The sequence below is a fragment of the Anser brachyrhynchus genome, assembly GCF_964034855.1.
Source record: "Anser brachyrhynchus genome assembly, chromosome: 2".
Classification (NCBI taxonomy): domain Eukaryota; kingdom Metazoa; phylum Chordata; class Aves; order Anseriformes; family Anatidae; genus Anser; species Anser brachyrhynchus.
In genome coordinates, this window is record NC_137695.1 from 142,894,548 (window position 1) to 142,920,350 (window position 25,803).

The 25,803-nt window shown below is 37.0% G+C and overlaps 1 protein-coding gene across 2 annotated transcripts in view; it reads left to right on the plus strand.

The window, feature by feature from the left end:
• The window catches only part of EMC2 (ER membrane protein complex subunit 2), a 41,202-nt gene extending 23,458 nt beyond the window's left edge, over positions 1-17,744 (plus strand). The window contains exons 6-11 of one of the 2 annotated variants that reach the window (XM_080580703.1): positions 4,996-5,081; positions 5,249-5,308; positions 7,773-7,854; positions 8,984-9,094; positions 12,316-12,420; positions 17,336-17,744. In XM_080580703.1, coding sequence (XP_080436829.1) covers positions 4,996-5,081; positions 5,249-5,308; positions 7,773-7,854; positions 8,984-9,094; positions 12,316-12,420; positions 17,336-17,422 — 531 coding nt within the window. In that variant the 3' untranslated portion in view covers positions 17,423-17,744. Of the gene's footprint in view, positions 1-4,995; positions 5,082-5,248; positions 5,309-7,772; positions 7,855-8,983; positions 9,125-9,158; positions 9,243-12,315; positions 12,421-17,335 lie in introns of those variants that run through there. The other variant, XM_080580704.1, reaches the window with a different exon arrangement.
• Positions 17,745-25,803: the final 8,059 nt, after the last annotated feature.

A 25,803-nucleotide genomic window follows, 5' to 3' on the forward strand; every position in this document is an offset into this window, starting at 1 on the left:
AGATTCATCTGCAAGCTTTGGCCTGATTTAACTGTCTTCCTTGGTTAACTTTAAAAAAATAAATAATAAATAAAAAATCTGGTAACAGTATATTTGTTGTGGTGGTTGTATTCAAATTATGTGGTATTTTTTGACGTCCATGTAATTCCTTCCCTTTATCTTTGTTGTAGTTGTTTACACTTTTGATTTGCATACTCCAATTTGAAGGAAATTATTTTAATGTGTCAAACTCAGACCAAATGACCCTTTTCTAAGTTATTAAATCCTTAACAAAAACAAAACTATGCGTTTATTTTAAGTTGCAATATATAACTTGTTTAACATTGCAGCAGTGAAACAAATAGGAAATTGCTCCTTTCTTAGACGTGTCAGTCCTTGACAATTCTCCTCCCTAGTACCTTATTTGCAACCACGAAATTAGACGGATCTTAAACTCTCTGTTGGTATATTTTACTAACCAAATGCAGAAGTTGATAAATGTTCAAATCCTCACTTCACTTTGAGTCTACTTAATGCTAATTAAAAAGAATCATGACAAATGGAGGATTAGTTCTTGTGCCAGATTGGGGATTATTAGTCTTTAAAAGAAATAGCTTGGAAAGGTTCACTGTTTAATAAATGTGACATACTAAAGTACCTTAGTCCAGATGATACTGATTACGGTATAAGTGTTTCTTTAAGATGGCATATATCTTTCCATTAAGAATGCTGGATTTACAGAATCAGCCAATAACTATTCCAGTATTTTGTTTTAAACCCTGGAAAATTGATAGGGGGAATTCCATGCCATAGGTTCTGCACGGTCAAACGCTGCATATCTTGTTGCAGCGTAGAAATTTCTTTTTTTTTTCTTTTTTAATTTAAGGTGGAAGGAGATTGAGTTCATTTTCGTATCAGACTAGTTCTTAAGAGTCTTATTGTTGTGAAGTGGAGAACTGAGATGTAAGGTTTGAATGTTATTTTGCTATCTTTTTAAACATAATTGTTGCAACTGTTTTAGTACACTACATAGATTTCAAAATAATCTCAAATCTGGTAGTTGAAAATAGGCCTCATGTGACAACCAGTGGACTTGAAGTTAATGATTGCACAGGTTTGTACTCTGCGTTCCGCAGTCTTTTAGTCTCTTGCAGTAGGTCAAAATGAGCTGAGAAAGGCTCAGAAACGAGCTTATATTTTGAAATGTGAGACTTACACTAAACAAAGTCCTGAAACATTAATAAAACATATGACGTGACCTTTTTTTCAAACCACCTGATATTAAGGCAGGTAACGAATGGCATGTATGAAAATCTTCTGCAGTACTGCTGTGAGTCTGCCTTTTTTCTTAAAAGTGACTAGTTTTTGTCTGGTGGAGTGGTTGTTAGCACTGGTAGTGGTTCTGCGCAGTAAAACAGTTGGTTTAATTTGATGGAAATAAAGAAGAAAATGATGCTATGTTTGTCATTATGTAGCCTACTCTCCTCAAGATGCTCAGGAAGCATCCAGCACGTGAGGCCCAGATCACTGAGGAGGAAACTGATGCACACAGGGACCTGGATAGGGTCAGAGACAGCATAAATTAAAAAAAAAAAAAAAAAAAAGTTTATTGATTTCAGTCTTTATTTAAACAAAATAACTGATAGTTTTTATGGTCTTTTAAGAAAAGCTAGAAAGTGAGATAGAGGAATAGTTTGTGAATACAGATAAAAGCAATGCTGTTTTGTTTCTAGGTCTTTATTTTTTAGAACAGTCTTATGACTCCTAGGAGTCACAGATCCAAATACTTTAAATCTCTTCTGCTGAACATCTATGTGAATGTCTCTTGGCAATGTTTTCAGAACATTTTTATATTAATTTTATTTATGTGATTGAAAAATGCTGTAAAATACTTTTTAAAAACCAAAACAAAAAACAACTCTACAGCATCATTGATTTCTTCCCAGCAATTTTAAATACCTTCAAAAATTCTCTGTCACTCCAAAACACGTTGTGCATCCATTTCCCAGATTTTTCCTTTGAATGTCAGCACTGTTTTGAATGTCAGTGTGTCTTAGTTTACAAAGAGTTCTCCTTAAATAAATTAACTTATCCCAGGAGTTTTGAAGGTGTGTGGTTGAAGTGAGTGCAGATTTGAAGCCCAGATGCTGTTTTATTTTTGATAAGGGGAATTAAATGGGAAGTTTTAAATACTACTTTTCTCAACTATGAAATAAAAAATGTTACTTTGAGGAAATATTGTGTGCAGTTTAGAAGCAAATAAACTCAATCAAATGTGCATATAATTAATTTCACTCTCAAGTGCTACCATCAGGTTTTGGTAATTATGGCTAATCCTTGTATCCTCAATATTTGATTACACTACACGACATGCTTGTTATAGGTAAACATCAGTTTAAGTTTGTGACTAGAAATAATTGTAGCTTTTTATAAATTAACATCTTGAAGCTCAAGTGATTTACATTATTTGGGAGTGCTGTGGTCAAGAAATAAAGCACCCATGGAGAGAATCTGTTTGCAGACGCTTTTGGAGGACTTTGTTTGCATGCGATTGAAGGAGTTTCGTTAGAAATGAAGAGGGAGGATGGCTTACATGTAGTCTGTGCCTGGTTGTCATTGCAAATTAAGTTGTTGGATGCGTTGATTGATTTTATATATTAAACAGATGATTTCAGTTCTCACGCAGGTTATTTTTGACAATTCCAGTCTTACGATTTTTTTTTCTTATAATTTTGCAAATAACAACTGAATTTTCAATTTACAAGCTACATTTTGAAGTAGCTAGTCTGTCACCTGCAAAAGAAACTTGTGTCTTTGTAAGCTGTAATTGCACACCATGCTCCTTTGGCTGCGTACACTGTTATCCCCACTTTTCCCTGCTTTCAGGTTTCCTGCTCAGCGAGCAGGTCACCGAGCTGTGTAATCCCAGCCTTGGGCAGGCAGCTCAGCGCTGCCCCAGCGTTTCCCCCAAGGCAGGGATAATGACCTGCTTTATGAAATGCTTGGAGACCCCTTCATAAAACATGATAGGGAGCAATGTAGTTGGTTTTTTTTTTTGTCTTTTAGTTTTTGTTTTTTTTTTTGGTTTAGTAGTAGTTGCAATTTGATAAACATGTGACATGATTCTTGTAAGATTAAAAAAAAAAGTGTAATCCTGCTGTTATCTTTATTTTAAAAGCTTTCAAGAAAATAAGCAGTGTATATTATTGTTAGAGTGATAGATGTGGTCAGCAGTTAAAATTTCCCGAGCCGGTTATGGATTTTAGCCAAACGTCTCCCAGTAAAAGCAGGAAGATGAATGTAATTTCACAGGTTGCAGTCTGACAAAGCAGCGCTGGATAACGGAGTGACTGTGGGTAAACCCGCCGTGCTGCCTGTGTCCTCATTTGTCTCCCGATCCTGCCTACGGATTTTCTCTCTACCTCCGCACTGTGTTTAAGCAGAAGAGTGAAATACTTTTAGCTCGAGTCATTTTCACTGCATTCGCGCTGAATATGTGTTTGTGAGGGAGGTGAAGGGGACGAGCTTGAAGGAAAGAATGAGCTGACAGTTAGCATTAAAAGCACTTCTAGTTATGCTGGTTTCTTGTGTTACTAACCAGCTTGAACTAGTTTATGTAAATGATGCGCTCCAGTGCTCTTCCAGGAGAAATTAACATTGTCAAACGATGATTAAAAGATAAATTACGTAAAAGAACAGTCATGTTTAAAATACCGTAAAAATACAGAAACCCCTACAGGGTTAATGTGACTGTTGCCTTAGTAAGGTACATTGTGAAGAAACCAATTTCAGAGCTATCTTGATGTCAAAGATTAAAATGTTTTTTGAGTTTTTGTGGAAGAGGTGTCTGTTCCCGTGCAGTCAAGGCTTCTGTAAGGCTGTACCCAGCTGTGTAACCACTTCATACGGTACGAAGTGAGCTGAGAGGTACGAGGGGAATGAGCAATGGCACAGGAAAAGCATACAGATTTTTCGTGAGTATTATCTCATGGAGCAATGGCCCAGATGGCGTTCGTTCTTCGGGGGACTTTGTGCTGGAATTTGTTTTTCCTTCTGTTCTGTCAGACCCCCGGTCTGATGACTTTCAGGCTGGTGGAGGTGTGGTGCTGTCAAATTGTGTCAGACTGCTAGCAAGACGGATGTCTGTTGTTTTGAATTACACCTGAAGTGCACCTTGATTTAAAACTCCTAGAGGTAGGAAGTTTTAGAGAGTCAGGAATTTTTTTCTGCCTTTAGAGAACTGTAACTAGAAAACTTCAGAAACTGGAATTTTGGACTGAAATTTAGAATAATCATCTATTAAAACTCTGTAGCCTTTCTTTTGGTGTTCTGTAACAACTTATATGGAGTTTGAAATATGAATACAGTATAATTCTTAACTCTTTGTTTTTATATTTCTTATGTTGAAACACATTTTCTACCTACGTATTGGAGTACTCTTTGCTTTTGCCATTGAAATGGCTGCTTTATGTTCCCTTAACATTGAAAAGCCTACTTTGTGCTTCAGAAGTGGTGAGAAGCTTGCTTATGAGGTTGGTGCATGTTCAACAGGAATTAAAAGATGGCATTCAGCACTTTGACAAGAATCTTTAAAAGTGGCTGAAAGCCATAAAGTGGCAACCAAGGTGCATCTGTGGGATTCTCTAAAGCCCAGTCCCCATCTCTCCTCTGTAGTCATGGACCTTGTGAATGGCAAGGTGGGGGTCTTTGGAATGGCTGAAGATTAGCGTCCCCTGCTGTTTTGTAATTATCGGAATCTGGACAGTCATTTATTTGAATGAAATAATGCATACAGTTGGTACTTCCAAAGAAAGGCATACATAATGTGATTGTAAGAAGAGGTTTTCAATCTCTCAGTGGGATGTCATAGGGTATGTTTATAAACTCCAACCTAGCAGTTGCTCTGCAGTGGAATTCCGCTGGTATTGAGATAATAATTTGCACAGTCAAATTGCTTTCTTTACAAAAACCCAGGGAATTATGAGACCTTAATCCTTTATTAATGTCAACCCATAGGCAGCAAGAAAGCGTAAGATTGCCATTCGAAAAGCCCAGGGGAAAAATCTTGAGGCCATCCGAGAGCTGAATGAGTATCTGGAACAGTGAGTGTCTCACAAGAATACGGATTGTGTTTTGCTATTCTGATAAATCTTTTTAATTAAAATGGAATTTGCATTTGATTTACGCTTTGCTTCCAGGCTGGTCATTTACAGAAATCTCTTCACACATTCTTTTTGCTTTTTTTCCTCTCTTGCCTTTTTCTGTACAGATTTGTTGGAGACCAGGAAGCTTGGCATGAACTTGCAGAACTTTACATCAATGAGCATGAGTAAGTTGTTTGCTAAGTCCACATAAAAACTGTTAAATTGAAATGCTCTCTGTACAAATCAAAGACCTCGGTGATTGTTTTGAAGGACTAGTGTTAGAAAGTATAGTCTCATTTCCAATATCAGCTTTGTCAGGAAATAATTAACACAGAATCAGCCTTATCTGACTACTAGTGCTTTAACAAGATATTTGATTTTTAAACAGAAACAATTTACTTAATTACCTGTATGTCTCAGTCGTTTTTTTAAATCCACAATTTTAAAAGAAATGTTTTAAGTGTGGCAATTAGCAGTATGCATTTTCTATAATTTTTCATTCAAGTGATGTTTTTTACTAGTTATAGATTTTAAATTCTTTACCTCTAAAAACAATTCATCACATCATTTGTATGTAACATTCTTATTTTCTCTTAGCCTACCTCTACAAGAACTTCTAGTAACCTTTAAAAATAAATAAATAAAACATGGATCCAGAGTTAGAGGAATTTGGTCGCCTGGGTACAAAACCCAGTGCAATCAAGAATGCTGAATGTTGTAGTAACTTGCTTATTGGATATTTAATGTTTTTGTTAGCTTTTTTTATTGCTGTAGTGACAGGAGGAAATCCCAGTGTGAGAGGATTAGCTCAAAGCCTTAGTGCAAGTTTTCTAATATCATGGCATTAATTCTAACCCCCACCCAAAGGCGTATTTCCCCCCCACTTTAGTTCTTCAGCCCAGCCTAAATTATATCACATTGTTTCCTTCCTTCCTTTCTAGAGAGTAGTAAAAGAATCAAATTCTCAAGAAATAGCCATTCTCACTGCGATGAAAAATTTGTTCCCCATTGTCTCTCCTTCCACCCCATTCTCAAAAATAATTATTAAACTCTTTCAAATGCTGACTTTTGGATTAATCTAGAATTTTGATGTCCAAGATTTCCATTTCTCCTGAGAAATTCACCAACTTTTCCAAGAAAATAGAAATTTAATATTATGTATACATATATATTTAGAAATATATTTAAGCTGTCAAATCTGTTGGAGCTGGAATATGGCTATAATGGAATAAACGGAATGCGTATTCCTTTACAGCTTTTGTCAGCTTTTTTTTTGTGTGTGTAATCTTTATTACAAAATCATATAATAAAGCCTGAGAAGGAAATTGGTTTTGCTCGTATTTGCCTTGGTTTGTAATAAAAAAAAAAAAAGTTGAACTTTCTCCAATTTATTGAAAAAGTTGACTCTGCTCACTGTAGTTTTATTTTATGAGCATCATGTATTATTACAATGATTTTGATTTGGAGAAAAAATGCAGTCTTGGTTAAAAAAGCAACTAAATATTAATTTTAGAAATAAAGGAAATATTTCATCACTTGTTTTATCAGTCTCACAAATTCTGTCTTGCTTGTGAAATCACCGTGCTGATACTGTTGTTAATAAACACACCTACATTTACAAGGTTTATATAGTCCTCATTCTGTCCTGATAGGAGGACTGCGGCTTCTGTTTTGGAGAGTGGAGCTACTATTCTTTTATCTCCAAATGAGATATCTCGTTTGAGATGTATATCTGACCATTACAACGTTCATAGGAAAAAGAAAAAAAAAAGTGTATTTTAAGGAATAAGACTTGGCTGATTATGTGGTTTAATATTCTCATCGTTGCTAGATTGCTTTTACTCTGATATTAAGGATCTACTAACACTGGCATTATAAACTTTGTCTCTCTGTATTTTAGACTCCTGTCATTTAAGGTCTGTGTGCTATTACATATCTGTAGAAGATGCAAATTCTGCAGGAAACCCTATTAGTCAAAATATTGTGAAGCTAGGATTTTTATTAACTCGAACAAAGTTGTTATAAGCTTGTCTTGTAATTCTTTCTGAAAGCTTTCATATAAAGAACAAGTACTAGCCTCTTCTTTTGCAACGATAAGTTGTTGCCAGTTTGGAGTGGTATAATGCTATTTTCTTGCATGTATTTGGACTGTCTGACTTTTAGAACTTATGTTTTTTGATCACATTTCTGTGGTTGACTGTTGTTAGATAGACAACCAACAGTGTAAATGCTCTGATCTCTAGCTTGCTATATCAATCATCATGTAGCTGAATTTTCTTGTAGAAAAAAAAAAACATGGACTATGTTGTAGTCTGTGTTAGGTGTCTTCTAGTACATAATACCTGATGCTACTCATTACTTTTGTTAATAAGAATGGCACTTATTAATAAAAATGGCTAAATTTTTATGCTTTCTATAAGCTGTTCCATATATACTTAGACAATTACATTTTGTATATTTTTCACTGTTTATAATGTAAAAAATAGTGATTTGTGGTTTCAAACATCATTTAAAAATAAAGCATTTCTTTTGATTGTAAATCATGGACTTGTGAAAAAAGTAAGGCTTCTTTTATTGCACTGTAGAGAAACTGAGGGAGAGAGCTGTGTATTGTTTTGTTTTTATATGCCACTGTTTTTATGTTCTCAGCTATGCAAAGGCAGCCTTCTGCTTAGAGGAGCTTATGATGACTAATCCGCACAACCACTTGTATTGTCAGCAATATGCTGAAGTAAGTATTTTCAGAAAAATCAATTATGTTTAAATGTATTCTGCTTTTATGTTGCTGAAGTGGTGAAAACAGAATAAAAATAGTTTCTTTAATTTTCCCTAGGAGATGTAAGAGAGTACACAGAGAATGTTAACTTCTCAAAGAGCTTGCGCATTTAAAAAAAAAAATGTTTTGTTGCTCAATGTGACTAATGTATAAATAAGAGTAAGGGCAGGAACTATTGAGGATAAAAATTCCTGTTAAATGAGCAATTCTTGTTGAAATGTTTATGTACTTTTCAAATGAGAAGTAAAATTTTTCCACAGTAATGGAAGGCTATATATCATATCTGGGAAGTTATGATGTATTACCTATTGTTGTGGAGCCAGGTCTTGGAATCCTTCAAGTAAGAATTATTTTCTTGAAAGAGCACTGGGCAGAAAGAGGACACTGAAGTTTTAGCTCAAGGTTTTTAGTCATTTGTATTCATTTTTTCAGATGTATGATATTTTTTTTCCTAAACTATACTTTAACTGCGTGGAATTAATTGGATTTGTTTTGTTAAAATGGATAAAATTGAATTAACAGCGAAAGTTGAAAGTCTAAATAGTTTTGTGGTAGAAAATCTGTGAAGCATGTCTTCTAATAGCTATCTTTCTTCTTGTTGTGTTAATAACAGGCAAAACTAGTAGAAAATAGTGGAGTGATCTTTAAATTTTGTACATTATTTTGCAGTTGAATAGCTAATGAAAGACACTTGTTTTCTGTAATGGTGTATCAGATGCTGAAGGAACTTAGAGTTAGTATGGATTTATAGCAGTCAGAATTTAGCTTTAGGTTGAGAGTTTGTCATAATTTCATCAGAGACTATCCCAATATTGTAAGTATGAATAGGTGCAAAATAATCACTTTTTATTCTTTTAGTAACTGATTAAATTAACACTGACTTTTTTCTCTATAGTTAAATATTTTTGTGTTTATTGAAAAGAGTTAACATTTCTCACAGGCCAGTATTTTGCCTTTGGTAGAACTTATCTGAAATATTTGTGTGAAACAAACGTGACAAGAAATTTCATAATATCTTTGAGTCAAGAGCGAATGCTAGAGGCATGGATGACATGCAGCTTTCAAGAGCCTATCATTTTTACAGGTTAAATACACTCAAGGGGGGCTTGAAAACCTTGAGCTATCAAGAAAGTATTTTGCACAAGCACTGAAGCTTAACAACAGAAATATGAGAGCTTTGTTTGGACTTTACATGGTGAGCTTGATTATATATTTTCCATGTTATCATTTTGAATATGCTTGTATATTTTCTTTTACTACATTTTGAATATCTTTATGCTTGTATATTTTCTTTTACTATTTGCTGGGCTTTCTTCCTTTTGGTTTAACTTAGTGGTTTAGATTATTAACACTGTTATTAAATATTGAGTATGGATAATTTTATGCCAGTGATCAAAAAGTAGTAAAAAGACATTGAAGTTGTCACCCCTATTCCAGTATGTGCATCTTGCTTCCCATATCCCGGATAGGGTAATGATACTTTATTAATCAGTTTTCAAAATGTTTTATTAAGAAGTTTAAACTGTAATTTCCAGTTGCTTTTGAATGTGCTTTCCTATAGAAGCAAGGTCTCTCCTTCATGTACTTCCCATATGTAAATTCAAACACTGTCTTTTTCTTTTTTTTTTAACTTCTTGTTTTCACCATGGATATTCTCACATAATTTGACTATCAATGTAGACATTTTCCAGGGTTAACTGTCAAGGTTAACAACATTTTCCAAGGTTAACTGTCTTTAGCTATCAAGCTATCTTTCAGGTCAGCTTTATCAAAGATTAATTTATTTTAAAATATTTTTAATCATTATTATTTGTTAAAATTTCCTTTACCTCAAGCTGTTTGGGGTGTTAGTGCTCCCAGAGGCTTCAGTCACATAGTATTGATAGGTGACTTACACTAATGCATCTTCAGACAGTTTGGATGGCTGTAAATCCCCACATTTAGGAGTTCAGTTGTGCTCCACTGTAATTTCATCACGAGATGCCACCTTGCTTGTGTTATTTTGTAAAGTGCATTGAGATTGGGTATTTTCTGCAACTACAAGAAGCTGATCTTTGCAGATGTAGTCAGTCTCCTTAGTTGAAGTGCTTTTAAGCTGTAAGTTTTGCCCATGTTTTCCAAATAATTATGATAATTAACACATGAAGGTAACTTCTTGAAAAAGGATTTGCAGTTACACTCTTCTCTGCAGGATGTTGAACTGCCGAAGAGTAGTACTGTACTATGATAACTTAAAAAAAAAAAAAAAAAAACTGTTGTTTTTGTTTTTCTCAGTCCAATTTCTAAATAGAACTTCCTAGAATTTCAAAATGAATCTGTAGTCTGCACAGAACTATTGACAAGAATGTGAGTGGCCATTAGTATAGTAATTAGAGTCAAAGAATCATCTAGGTTGGAAAATACCTTCAAGATCATGAAGTCCAACCACTGACCATCTGTGTCCCATCACCAAACCATGTCCCTTGGTGCCACATCCATACATTTCTTAAATACCTCCAGGGGCAGGGACTCCACCACTTCCTGGGCAACCTGTCTAATGCTCGACTGCCCTTTCTGTGAAGAAATTGTTACTAATGCCCAGTCTAAACCTCCCGTGGTGCAACTTGAGACTGTTGCCTTGCTTCCTATCGGTTGTCACCTGCGGAAAGGGACTGACTCCCTCCTTGCTGCAACTTACCTTCAGGTAGTTGTAGAGGGCAATGAGGTTTGCCCTCAGCCTCCTCTTCAGACTAGACAACCCCAATTCCCTCAGCTGCTTCTCGTAAGACTTGTTTTTAGCCCCCCTGATAGCTGCAGTTGCTCTGCTCTGTACATGCTCAGACATCTCAATATCCCACATACAGTGAGGGGCCCCAAACTGAACACAGTATTCGAGGTGAGGTCTCACCGGTGCTGAATTCAGAGAGGCAATCACTTCTCTTGTCCTGCTGGCTGCACTATTTCTTATGTAGGCCAGAATGCCATCAGCTTTCTTGGCCACTTCATGTTCAGCTGGCTTTCAGCCTGCATCCCCATGTCCTTTTCTGCTGGGAAGCTTTCCAGCCACTCTTCCCCAAGCCTACACCTCTGCATGGGGTCGTTACGATCCAGGTGCAGGACCTGGCACTTACCCTTGTTGAACGTCATGCAATTGGACTTGTCCTCTGTCAGATCTTAATGTCCTGCCTGTTATTTTCAGTCTGTAAGGTAGACTTAGAGCCTGTTATTTCCACGATGATCTGACAGTCCACTTTGAGCTAATATGACCCAAGAATTTGAGAAAATTGGTTTTGTCACTGCCTGAAAGTTGTACAAACAAACCCTGGTTTGCACAATGTAAGTACACCACTGACTGGTCAGTTTCTTCAGGTTCGTGGAGCTGGCTGACAGATTTCACTAGGAGATGTTTGCAAGTTCAGCTTGCCATTGCTATTTCTGTATCTTCCCTTTGGCTTCTAGTTTCTTTTTAATGTTGTTTCTAGACTTTAGGATCAGCTTTTCTTGTGGCTGCTACTTCAGTTCTTGACAGACATGCCCAGCATCTGTAGTCCCTGAAGACAGTCTTTAACCATGGTAAATTTTCCAAAAAGACTTCTGGCTGCGTCTGCTGAGGAAACTGGTAATGCTTCCTCAAAGTCAGGAAACTGTAGAGAATTATGCCTCAGCTTAGGGCCGTGACTGTATACTAGATTGCAAATTTAATTCATGCAGACTTGACTTCAGAAAGAACATTCATGAGTTTGTAGAGGCTTCTTCTTCTACTCCTTTCACTCCTGGAAGTAGTTGCAGCAATAGGGGAAAATTGTTTGAATTCTAAATGTAGTACTCAAGTAGACATTGGCTTCATGCTCTTTTCTTGAGATCTCTATAGGTTTTCATTGATGAATGTAAGGTTCTTTGCACTCGAGTACTTTTGCACTCAGAATGGCAAAGATTCCTTACAAAGTGGACTTATTTGTATAAGTGGAAATGTCTCCAAGATGAGTTAAGTTCTTAAGTAATTCTTCCAAGTGAAGATGGGCATAGTTTTTGTATAAAACCTACTTTTAAAACTTTTCTAATGTCACAAGAAAAAAATGGCAGTCTGGACACACAAATGATGCATTTTTAATCTTCTCTGATAAGAAATCAAATAGGAAAAACTAATTTGTAACTCTTACTTTAGGAAAAGCAAATTGGGTTGGCTGATTATGTCCAGGTTCTGTTCTTAACTCAGTACACAACTGAACTTAAGTCTACTTTAGCCTTAATTAGAACAAACAATAGCTTAAATAGTTTATGTAATTCTTAATTGGATGCAGTTTACCAGTTACCAGTTTTTCTGTTTCTGCTGTTACTGGGGCTCTGTATGCAAAGGTGCTAAGTACTCTCAGTTTATTTCATGTACATATATTTTGTAGCTATACTGCTTTTATTTTTTTATGCTTTCATTTCTAGTCTGCAAGCCATATTGCATCCAACCCAAAAGCAAGCGCAAAAATGAAAAAAGATAATATGAAATATGCCAGCTGGGCAGCTAATCAAATAAACAGAGCATACCAGGTTAGTACATAATTGGTTTCTGATACTCTCGACATACTCTGTAGTTTTGTCTGCACTTTTATCAACTACCATTCAACAGGTTAAATGTGATGTGTGTATGTCAACATAACTTGCTTTGATTTATTGAATTCTACTTGTGTCTCATTTCCCATAAATAAGGAGGACTATTTTTGACTTCAGTATGTCTGACATTCCAGTAAGCACAATATCGATGGAAAACACAAGTCCTGCAGGATTTATGAGAGAAAACAAACAAACAAAGCAAAACTTGAAGAGCAGAATACACAATAGACTCACTATTGACAGAACAAGATAGGTTTTAAAAGATATGTGAATTTGGGGTGAAAACTATTATTCCATGTTTTACATGTTAATAAAATGATCTGCTTAGATTGGAGGGGCCTTGAACACATGTTTTAAATGAGTATTATGACTAAGGTTTCCAGTTCAAAGCACCAGTAGAGACCCATTAGTGTTTCTGGGAAATGGCCTCCTTCAGGGTGCATCAGAATGGGAATGTAAAGTCAGTATTGGCTGTGGGTTGGTGGCATACCACGATTAAGACTTAGAAATATGCATCTCCAGGTTCTAATTATAATGAAAGTTTAATTAGGATAGTTTGCAGTCACTTGACTCACAGCCAGATAAGCTTGCCTTCTCTTTTTTTTTCCTCCACATAGCTTTTTCTGTTAGCATCACTATCTCTAATATGACTACTTCTGTTGTTGCTGTTCTTTATTTTTACTGGAAAGTGCAATGCCATTGTTTCTGTGAAATTGTTTTGGAACCTATGTTAAGCACTTTTGGTTGATGCTTACCAGAACAGATCATGTTAACACAACTATGTATTTAAAACAAATGTCATAACTTCTTTGAGACTTCATACTCTTGTGATGCATTGCACACTTTAGCAGCTCTTTTTAGCTGTTTGGAACATGAAGTGACAAACACCATATCAGACTGGAATCATAGGGGGAGTTCAGCTATGCAGAAAGTGTATCTGTTCAACCTAGGATTTGGCAAGCAACTGGTGTGAACACCCCTTTCATCTTCAGAGGAGTACAATAAGAAGCTCTAGTGACTACAGCTGGACAGGACTTCCTCAGCCCAACCCTATTGAGCTTGTTACTCTGACATGACTGCAGAAAGGTTTGGCCACTCTAGTGTTTGTCAGAGGCTTACAACATCCAACTGCTACAGCAAATGGTGTTTGGTGATGTAGTAGGTGGCAGTTTCCCCTATGAGTCAGTACTGATTTGTTGCTCCCTTAGTGTGTTGAGTGGTTGGAAATTGTCATCTTTTGGACCTAAGGATGAAACCTCAGTGGCTGGTGCCAGTGGAAGCCCTCACAGCCTTCCTCCATTAGTGGACGATTGTCTAGCCAGGTTTTAAGCTAGATACCCATATTATCACTATAAATCTTCTGCACTTTCCAAGCATTATCCAAAGTTCTTTGCAAAGTGAAATAAGAGCCTTAAGAGCCTATTGAGTTTGGCATTGACATGTTTTATTAGTTGGACCTTCTTACACTGTTAAATGCAATTTTTCCTTTAGTCATGTTCTAGAGAATAAGATGCATTTTGAATCCTGACATGGGTGCCAAGTCAAATTATGTGCATTTGTGACTTTAAAATATGAAGATATTCAAAAAGTTAGTTTCGAGCAATTGTCTTGCAATGGGATCTTTCCCCATTTTCAGTCTGGATTTTGAACTTCAAGTACAAACAGCGTGCTTAGTAATTTTGGAAACCTGCTCTATTTTTTCAAATCCAACACTGGCTATAGTTGCATTTTTTTTATTTTTCATACAGTTTACTTTAAATATTTTTGCTGGTTCTTTTATGCTCTCACAGGTAATTTTCTTTGGCTCATGATTTTTGCTTTTTCTGTGCATTCCTGTTTGAAATCAGAGGAACATTTTAGTTTATTGTCATTTTAAAAGAGAGTATTTGAGTGTAAAAAGAAAATACTACTTTCTATTACTTTTCACTACTTTCAGCAGTGTCAGACTGCAGAGCAGTTTCTTTACAGAAAGATGTGGTCATAAAGAACAGTCCAATTAAGTTTTTGGATTTGGGTTGGATTTTTTTCAAGATCATCAAATACCTGTGCTTTATCTGGTTAATATTATTATCTTGATGTTAAATATGTAACCATTTGTGCTGATTCCTACTTCTCATCTGTGCCTAATCTGGGAGAAATGTAATTTTATGAAGGAAGTCAGAAAGGTTTTGTAGCTAGAGCTGCTACTCTTGGAGCTGGAATTCCTGGCTGCTAACGCATGCTCTTAAAAAAAAAAAAAAAAAAAAAAAGAAAAGAAAAAAAGTCATCATCATTCTCTAGGCCGCTTAACTTTAAAAAGCAAACAAAATTAAACTTTAATTTGAAATGTTACAGGAGTACTGATTATTTGAAGAGTTGTTAAAAGTTCAGGCTTAGTTTTGTGTTATTTTATCACTGGGAAACTCTGGATTATTCAGTCGGTGCCAGTCCTGTGCAGAAGCCTTTCACTGTCCTGGCTGAGGACACGAGTCACACGGTTCCTTTAACCTCGACACAAACTATGGCTACCTCTAGTGCTCCTCAATTAGGTAATTGGTTTAGCATGTCCTCTGGTAGAAGCGTTTCAGCAGAGGCAGGGAAGTTTGATTAATGCTCACAAAAATCTTTAATGTGATCCTACTCACAGTAATTTTCCAGATACATGCTTCTTGGGTATATTGCTAAATTCTTCTGTGTTAGCAATCCACATGTTATTTATGGTTGGAGAGGTGATTTTGTTACAAACCATTTGGGAAACAGAAAATTAAATCATGATTTTAAGAAATGGATTCCGGCTCAATCAGTCAAATTGCTGTGTAATGGCAGAATAGACAAAATAATTGTTCGTCAGGGCAAATTTGAAGTGATTAGATTTCCAAGTATACTTCTGTTTGTTATGACGCAGAGTTTGGTTTTGCTTGTGTAGCTTGAAGCACACGTCAATATCATGAACGAAGCCGCTCCTGAAACTAACAAGTAACATTTTTAAGCTAATGTCTTGTGTCAGTTTTGCTTTCAGTGTCCCTAAAGACAAGGAAAAAAAGTAAAATTCTTATTTTCAAGCTTTCCTCTGCCTGCTTTCTGTGTGTTCTGCCAAATGTACTGTTTGACCACAGTCTATTTAGGCTTCTGTGCTTTTTTATTGAGTCTCTGAAATGCTTTGAGTTGGAACAATTCTTCTGTCGAGGATTTTGAGTTCTGTTTTTGCATTTGCTTGTTTGTATGAAGGGGTTTTGACCTCCCCAAGTATCTTGTTCTTGTTTAGTATGAAGAAAAAGAAGATGCTGTATTAAGTTCAGATTCAAGCAGAGGTTTCTTCTCTCACCTGGGAGAATGCTATGAAAGCTTTGATTTTCCCCTGAAGTTGACTGTTGCAGGGCATTATAGAAACTGCAACCTGGAGAATAGATTTGTACATGCTGCTAGAGTAAAACAGAGAATGTCAGTTCATCTTCTGAAAATAAGAAGTATGACAATAGGGAGTTTTCAATATGTGCCCAAACTGCTTTTGTCACAATAGCTGTTTCATTCTCCTAATTATTTAATTTGAAATAGCTTTTCCTTTACTGTACCAAAGCTGTTTCTTTAAGAACCCGGTACTGATTGGGAATCCCAATGTTAGATTGTAGCCTAGGGGTCAAAAGCAGGTTAACAGGACCTGCAGCTTGTTGCTGGTGTGATATTACCTGGGTCTGATGACTTAATCTTTCTTAACAGGTCATGAAGAGTTTGCTAAATTAAGTTAATTACAAGAGAGGAGGGACACATTATAAATCAAAGACTAACTATGCAAGGCAGCAGTGGTATTTGAAATAAAAAAAAAAAACAAACACGAAATTGAAAATTTATTGAGTGTTTAGATGTTAAGAATTAGGTAGAGAATTGGCTATTTTACTAACTGAAGGTTATAGTTGCTGCTTCTGTAATTCCTTTACCACTTCCCCAACCCCAAATGCAAAACTTGTTTTTTAATGCAGGTGTATTAAAATGTTTGAGAGTTTCATTTGTCTGAAGACCAACCTAGTCAATAAATCCCCTTTGTTAGATGGGGCTGATGAGCGACGGGAGCTGTCAGTGCAGTTAGAAAGCCCCTTTTGAAGTCAGCATGGAGTAATCAACATCTCCTACCCTTCTTCCCCTTCCTTTCCCAAATTTGGCTGCATGTATCTTAGGGAATGTAAAGCCATAGCACTGGAAAGTAGTATCTATTGAGCTGTATTTTTCTTTGTTATCAAGACAGGCTTTATTTCAAATGCTCTCTGAAATAGATGTTATAGCAGTAGGTTACAATCAAACACAAGGTCATTACTCGCAGTTACTTTGAACCATAAAATGTAATTATATGATGACTTCATTGTTCTGTAGTAGATTTTGGTAAGTAGAGCTTTCTCTGTCGTGCTGGAATAAAAATAGAAAATAGATGAGCTTCTTGATTAGCTATAAAATCCAAGTCTTGCTACTGTTTAAATCATGAATATAATCTATATTGAATCACATCAAAAATTCAAGTCAAAATTTGTGTTAAAGGTTACAGAGCAAACAAAACAACAGGATGATCTCTGTCATTAGATAAGTGTTACTGTTACAAATGGAGTATTTGTTAGTACTCAGTATCCAAATTCAGAGCAAATGATTGAAATTAAGGATTTTGTTATATTTTTTCATGACTTACTAGGGGAAGGATAACATAGCTAGTGTTGTAGTAAAAACACTGTGTTTTAATGAAACATTAAAGAGGCCATGCTTTTGAGTAAATATAGTTAATAATTTTAGAGCTGTTTTTGTCATACTTATTTTTTGGAACCATTTCTTGCACAGGATCTATGCACAGAAGTTTATTATATATGAAAAAAAATATTTTTTTTCTTTCCAGTTTGCAGGTCGCAGTAAGAAAGAAAGTAAATACTCTTTGAAGGCAGTGGAAGACATGTTGGAGACCCTGCAAATCACTCAGTCTTAGGTTGGCACAAAGACATGCAATATTAAATTCACAGATTCCCTGATCAAACTTTAATGAGCTATGGGTTATGTTACTCAAATGCTGTTAAAAATTAATTTTGTATTGATTAATGTGGCTATCTAAAATAATGTTTTATGAGAAGTAAATGACTATTTATTGCTGCTATGAGAAATGTGATAAATACCCACTGAAGTGAATGAATTACCAACGAAGACAGCATAAAGAAGTGTAATGAGTTGCACATCAGTATCAAGATTTTTGTATGTACAGTACCTGCTTTTAAGCCATAATTTGTAGAAATAAACTTGTTAAATGACTAAAAGATACACAGTGATTTATTGGACTTGCCAATGGAAGTTACAAATTTATATATGTAGAATAATAACATCTGTTAGAAGTTTTTATCATATTTGAATATTTAAGAGTTAAATATGTAAAGTAAAGCATGCTACAGATGTAAATTTTCTGGAGACTGTTTACCATATTATCAAGAAGAGGTTATCCTGCATGAATACACTTTATTAGAGGAAGAAGTTAATGATTTTATTAATGAATTGGCATCTGGTATTGTATTGTAGAAATGGAGATAATTTTTTGTATACTTTGTTTCAGGGGGTGTCTTGAACTGGCTTAAGGCCAAAGACATTGATCTCTGTGGCTTTGCAGGCAAATGGTTCCATGTCCACTTAATTCTCCAATCAGTATATGCATAGGCACTTTTTTTTTTTTACTCCTTCTATGTGTCCTTTGTTGTACGTGTGTTGCACATCATGAATTTAGAAACCATCTGAATAAAGGGCTGCATGCTGCTCTGTACTGATTTTGTACCCACAGTATGGCTGCCTGCTCACTCTGGTGCAAGCTATGGTATGTGAGCTTCTCTGCAGTAACCGAGTGTTACTGCGCTGTAAGGATGAGACACTTTGTTCTACTGCCTTGTACTTACTGGAGGATGCAAGTATTTTTACAGACATTAGCGTGAAGGATCTAGTGCGCTCCAAGTCTGTATCATGTTTGTCTTATAGGAGCTTGCTTATTTACTCAGAAAACTAGCCAGCCACCCTCACCCATGGATTTTGCAGTTCTGATCGTTCTCGCTGGTGTTCATATGTATGCTGTGGCAATTCAGTTGCACAGCTGTCGTTTCATTTATCACTGCTTCAGTCATATTACATGACAGCAACATACCCTTGACAAATTCTAATAAAAATATTGTGGTGTCATTTTCATGATTGTTGTCACCATCCAAGCTGAATGGGTGTCAGATTTTATACTGCCTGCTCTGTGTCAACAGGTAGGTTAAAGTCAGCGCGTTGATGACCTTGGGCTTGAGGTAATAAAGCTGAATTCTTGCTCAAAAACAAAGCAACAACAAAAACCTCTGTGGATTCAAAGCTTGAAAATATGTGTAACTGATTGTTGCACGAATCCATGTCTTTAGGAAACATACAATCTCGTTCCCATTATCCATGAAATACGTTACTATGAGCAGTGAATATGATGGTGTGACAGAATGGGTGCTATGCAATGAGTAAATTATGTGTAGAATCTCAAATTAACTCAATTCGGTACTATTGAAACATAAAACTGCTAATCCTGCATAGTACGGTATTAAGTTACCCAGTTCTAACTTGGGGAAGTGGTGCAGATGCTTTTATGACATCAATTCGCTAACTGACCTGAAAACAGTGTTTGCAGATAGATTATGTATATTTCAGGTGGAAAACCAAGTAAGTCTCATAGGTGAATCTATATGTATTTTTTTTCAGATTTATAGTCTTTTATTGTATGAGTGTGCCATCTAGAGTTTTAAATCCTCATTAGTCTTGTTTTTATTTTACCTACATCTCCAATAACTTGGTTTCATTCTAAAATTAAAAATGGTGGGAAGATGTACTAAATGATGGACTAAAAGATGGACTAAAATTACTTGGACTAAAGAACAGTTCAGCAATCAGAATTCATTCTGTACAGTGGGATTTTGCCTCATATACCCTTCCTCAATGTAAATCTATGCTTTGTTATGTCTAAATTGTGACATTATTTCCAAATGTTTTTTACTGAAAGTAGTACTCTAGATATGGTAGCACAAAGAAGCTTGAGTAGGTTGATCTTTTGAGTTTGTAGTACAGTAGAGGATGCATATTGTAAAGCTTCATCTTGTTGAAAATTACAACATTGATTTGTAGAAAGCTGTTCATGCAGTTCAAGTATTTTACTGTGTGGAATTTGCAATAATGAACAGCTCACCTATATTTAGTCAGTTATACAATGAATTTGAATTATGCAGCAGAGGTGTGTAACTCCAAGGTATTTTAAAAAATAGCAGAGCAGAATTCATCTGTGCTCCTGAAAAGTCACGTATAGTGCTTTATTCAGAGACAACCTATAGCAAGGAATTTAAGTGTGAGACTTGGGCATATAATATATCTGTTTCTCTGTAAAGTTTGTTGTTTTCAGTGATTTGGTGACAAATTTCATCTCATTGCTTAGAACCTCCTTGTTTTCCCTAGTGCTTAGCATCCTTTTGAAACTGCTTCTTAGCACTCTGATTTGTGCTTGTATCTTGGCATAATTCCCACGTAGTTGAGCTTACAAATTGACCTAGCAAATATTTCTGACAAATCTGTATTTACTTCAAAGATAAAGTAAATTACTCTTACGAAAATCCACGGGTGGCCTTTGATACAACTATTGAATTGCAGCAATGGGGGATTCATTATTTTTTTCTGTACTCGAAGAAGAAGAAGAAGGAAAAAAAAAAAAAAAGGAATTCCTGCATCTGCAGGGGAAGTAACTGTGTGAAATGCCCTGCAGTCTGAGCAAGCAAAGGGTACAGAGGATACAGAGGAGAAGCTCTGATAGAATGTGATCTTTTCAAAATTCATTTTCCACTTCTAGTAAATGATTTTATAATCCGTTGCTGACGCTGTCTTGCGTTAGAGAGTATGTTTTCAAAGAATGGGTTACTTAGTTAACAAATGAACTTGATTATGTTCTGTATTGTACTTTGACAGCAACAAATGCTGCATAAAAAATTACCAAGCATGCCATCTCCTCTTTCCAAAATAAAAGGCTGTGCTTTCATATTGTCTCAGTTGACAGAAAAAATTTGAGGCCTTTGCAATGCTGAAAGTGTAGCAATGACTTGTATCTTTATTTTGTGCATCTGTGCTTTCATAACAGGCTTGATGAGGAGGGCTTAGTGTTATCTGTTAAAGTAAAGGTCATGGAAGAGCCTGCAAATCCTCTGATTCTGCCTTTGTAATACAAGTTACTGCTGAATTTTAAGAACCTTTTGTCCAAATGTTATACAATGCATATTCTCTAGTCGCAGAAAGCACATCTTGTTTAGAATATATCCCTAAATCTCTTCAGTTCAGTGCCCAGAATATCTTGCAGTTGCTATTGGAAACTCTGTTATTAGTCAACGGAGGACTTCCTCTTGGCAGCATTGTATTTGTGATGGCATCCATGTTTGCTAGTCACTGCATTTACTGTGGAACTTGTATTTCAGCCAGCTTTAGAAGGGAGGGGAAAAGGAAAGCAAATTAAACTTGACTTACTGGCATGAAATTGTTAGCTTCTTGTTACTTGCACAGTCATCTTCCAAGAACACCAACTGTAGCTGTAGTCAGGTTTGCAATAATAATTCTTCTTGTAACTCAAGAGCTTCCATGTATTCAGCTGTGAAACCAACACTCCATTGAAATCTAAAACATACAGATTTTGGTTAGACAGTGCTGTGCAATGTGCTCTTACCCTGAAGCTCGGGGACAGGACAGTTCTCCTACCCTTACTCACATTGGTATTGGAGAGGGGAGCATTAGAACAGTTCTTTGATGTTGGGACTTTTTCCTCTAGAAAACTACTACTGCTTAAGCAGTGTTTCCAGACCTGTTCTTACTTGCATTGCTCAGTGCTTGAATGGAATTGTAGGACTAGCAGTTGTTTAATTACAGATATTTGAGTCTTTGTGGAGAAAAAAGTATCTGAAATTAGTCCTCAGTCTTATCTCTCTGATGCTTAGAGATCTGTATCTTCTTGATAAGCACCAGCTGGAAGTTGGATTTAACCCACAAAATAGTTTTCAGAAATAAGGAGACAGTAATCTACCTGCCTCTTCAAAAACATAACTGGCAGAGTTGTTTTTCTGATACTGAATGTGAAATGAAAAATCTTTATCAGTATACTTCATAGGTAAACTTAGTTTGTTGTGTGATGACAAAGTCCCCCCTTCTGTATATAGTGGTGCAATCCTCTAAATGCCTGTCTAGGATGCAGAAAGGGCAGTGCAAATGCCTGTTCAACCTCTATGCCACAGTAGGACTTTCTGTGGCAAGTCTCAAAGAGAACACCATTCATCTGCACGTAGGATCCCACAGGAGAGCATTCCTGGTGTGCAGGCTCCAAGCCCACTGAACAGGGCTGAATGAGACTGGACAGCACAGCCCAGAGTCCACAGAGTAGGTGGCCAGAGACCCAGCTGGTGAATCTCCCCCCAGCCTGGCAGGGTTGAATCAGCGTGAATCTGCCCGCAGGACTCTGCCCCTGCTAGGGACTGCCCTTTGCACTTCCCTTTTGGGAAGTGCCTCTTGGCTTCTGCACAGCAGGACCCTTGCAGAATTCATGCCGATGTACAACCCTGCTAGTTTCACTGGTGCTAGGTGCAAAATCCTGAGGGTAGAGGTGGGTCAGTTTGCTGGTTTGATCCTGAGTCTGTGAAGATTGTGCACTTTCTTGACTCGGTGCACCTAGAGGTCAAGCACAGCCTTTTGCCTTGGACTGAAAGCGCATCAGACAGCAGACCTGTCCTATTATGTGTCTGCAGTCTGCTCGGTTCGTTGTCGGGGCTTGACAAAGAATGTGAGTGGATTTTATGCTGAACAATGTGCACATGTATAGGAAGATGTGTTACTCGTGCTGTCTGTAGTTTAGTTCTTGCGATCACTGGGACATCTTTTGTGTGGGAGAAAGTGCATAAAGTAAAAAACTAAGTGAAAACATTTCCAGACGGGAAGCCATTTATCCAAGGGCACAGGGATGGCTGAAGAGGCATCTTTTCAGCTTGTGTAAGTATGGGTCCGGTAGTTGTCTTCCCTGCGGAAAATCACAAAATATGATGCATTTTTGCATTGCATAAACAATGAGAGGTGTAAGGCTGTATCAAGAAAAAAAATGTGAAAAAAATGTCTTTCTCCTCAGCCCCATGTATTTTAACCATTTTCAATATGACCTTGTTGCTGTTCGGGCTCGTCATGCCATTTGGCTAGCACGGAGTCATCTGCCTCAGGGCTGCCAGTGGAGAAAGACACGTTGAGAGTGACTGCTCCCTTGGGAAAAACTATTGATGGGCTTCCATTGTTGCAGGTCGTGACCTATTTGCATTGGCAACAGAAATACTACTTGCCCATAAATAAGACTCCTCTTAGGATTAAGGCCAGTTTTCCCCAAAGAATGAAGGATATTTTTCTCAAATTTATACTTTTTTTTTTTTTTTTTCCTCTGCAGCAAGTTTTTCAGTTTTGGACGTGGTGTTTGGAAGTGAAACTTTAAACCAGGCAGATGTAGTCCTCCAGGGAAGAGACTGCAAAAATTGACACTGAAGCAGTTTCGAAAAAGTGAGCAGCAAGTAAAATTAACCATTACTCGTGTTTATTTAGGTAATTGAGCTTGACACAGTGGTGTGTCTGACAAGGTGGTTTGTGTTTTTTATTCCATTATGTACAGATACAACACTCAAAGCTGTCACTGGCCGTCTGAGATGGTTTGTTTCAGTTTAGGTTTTGGAAACCGGTAAATGTGGATAGATCACGGTGTGGGCAGCACGTAAGAAAGCTACCCAGTAGAACAGTACCTCCTCCCCTGGACAGCCACTGCGGTTTGTTTTATTTCTTAGAATCAAGAATGAAAAACATGAAAAAATATTAATAGGCCTATTGAAAGTCAGTAGATGCTGTGTCCTTATAATTCTCTAATCCCTGTTCTTATTCCTTTATGTTTTTTTTCTTTGAACAGTTATGGGCTGTTTGGGCATGACTTTTTAGCAAGCTTTATTGTAAGCTGGAAATATATTTGAAGGGTTCAGAGAGAGAATGAAAATTCTGAAAATAAAGTAAATACCTTGGTCGTGCTGGCTGAAATTGAGATGAATTGTATATAAAATGAACACAATTTCTGTTCTGAACATACCGAGAACAGTTAGTGAATTGTAACAATATTGTAATTGTAGCCGTGCCAGGCTTTTTGATCAAAACTTCCCAGAAATGTGATGTCTGTATGGAGCCAGAAACTAATAAGCTTTTAAGTAAACTGATTTAGTTAAGTGGAGGCACCGCCCAGACTGAGGAAGGAACCTTTGCTAATACGGATATTTCACTCCTCTTGGGAAGCTCCTATATTCGAGTAATTTTGAGCCTGATTTGCCATATGAAAGAAAGGGCTACGCCTATTATCGGAGTAGTTTCAAGGAACATCAGGGCTTTCCTATACACAAACCATCTACTGAGTGAAGCAGAGATGTAGGTGGTGTCACTTGAGAGCAAATCGATGCATAATGCCATCACTTTGGGAGAGAATCGGATGAAGAAGTCCAGCAGGAGATTTATGGCTGTTTTTCGTCAGGCCCCTTTCTGTAAAGTTGGGGGGGGGGGGGGAGAAGCCCTCTGTGAAGAAGGTTCATTTAGGTTGGCTGGTATCTGGGTTTCAGCTGTTTAACTATTTATCAGAAAGGGAATTTTGACAGGTGCCAGTCTAGCAGGCCAGTGAGGGGTATGTTAGTACAGGATCAGTGTCTCGAGTGGGTTCCAAGCTGAAAGCACCCAGGCCAAGGTGGTGGGGCTTGTCACCCCACTGTAACACATGCCTTTAGGACAGGAGCAACATTTTGCATGTTCTTTCTATGCCTAATTGTGTTATTCAATCTTCTGAATGCCTTTATAATAGGAATAGTGCTTTCTAAAAAAAAAATCCAGCGATTTGCCAGTTCAAAGGGGATCAGTGATCTGAATTATTTTCTCCAGCTCTAGCCAGTATACATACAAATATTTTATTTTATTCTATTTTTTTTTTTTAAATGAGCTCTGAGGCCCTATTTCTGAATTGCTACTTAGACAATGAAGTAAGGGATTGAATTCTTCACGTCATCAGCTTCCATTTGGCCTTGCTGGTACTTTCTTGATTCCAATTTTTTTTATTTTATTTTTTTCCAAATCAGACCACATATTCAAGTGCTTAAGTGCTTAGACATGAATTTGATTCTTAAATTTAGGCACCAACTTTTTTTTTTTTAATCTTTCATTTACAAGACTCTTAAATTGAAGCAGAATGGGTAGTTGTCCAAATGTCCCTGTCTGTGTATTTGTAAGCTATTGAAAAATACATTTTCATGTATGGCCATCTATGTGTCAAACCATAGGAAGAAAGCACCAGATGTGATTGGTAATTAATGCAGTAAGAATAACATCCTGAACCAAATTAATGCAAGGACAGCTGCAGAGACTGGAAAATGATAGAAGTTAGTGAGGTAAAAGGTCTACTTGAAATACAGAAGATGTAAAACCGGCTGTGCTGTGCCGTGGAGCTGCCTGGATGTTTCTTCACACTCCTTTCATTCCTGCAGCCTCTTTCCTGTTACATCCCACCAGTTGCATCTTTTGCTGTGGTTCTTTGGGGCAGGGTTTCTGTCCTTACAGCGTGGTCATCCATGACATGCACGAGAACTGAGAGATGACATCTACCCGCTCCAGGGTGATTGATGGTTTTTTGCTGTTGTTTTGTCCCATTTCCTTTTCAGTGGTGGGTGAGGACTGCGGGTGTGTTCTTTGGCAGCGAACAAAAAATATCAGAAGGCTGCCAGATGTTGGTTATCTTCACCTACTTCTGATCGCTTCAAGTAAACGAAACAGAAGGGCAGGAGGCTTAAGGAGGATCCCGCCTGCCATCAGGTCCCCAGGGAGCTGCAGAAAGTGGTGGAGCTAACTCTTCGGTTTCACCACGGGGCTGGGAGGGAGGGAGGGAGGTCCCACTTCGAACTCTGAATACAGAAGGCTATTTAAATGGGAAATGATATTATTGAGGACTGGCCAGAAGGCAAGAATTCTGTTTTACAATAAAATTGAAGTTTGACGTGTTTTTGTTCCACTTGAGGAAAAAAACAGAAACCTTTTCATTGCTAAAAAAGCAGTACCCACAAGGTTGAAATCCGCACTGGATTACCAGTAACCTAATGACTGACTCATTTCCCCGGGCTGCAGGAGATCAAGATTTAAGTTTAGTCGTCTACCTGATTAAGAGAGAATTTGAACTTGAATTTCTCTTATTCCCGGCAAGTGACCCAACCATCGTGTTGCTGAGTCAGTCTCTGGCCCACTGATGGCTGG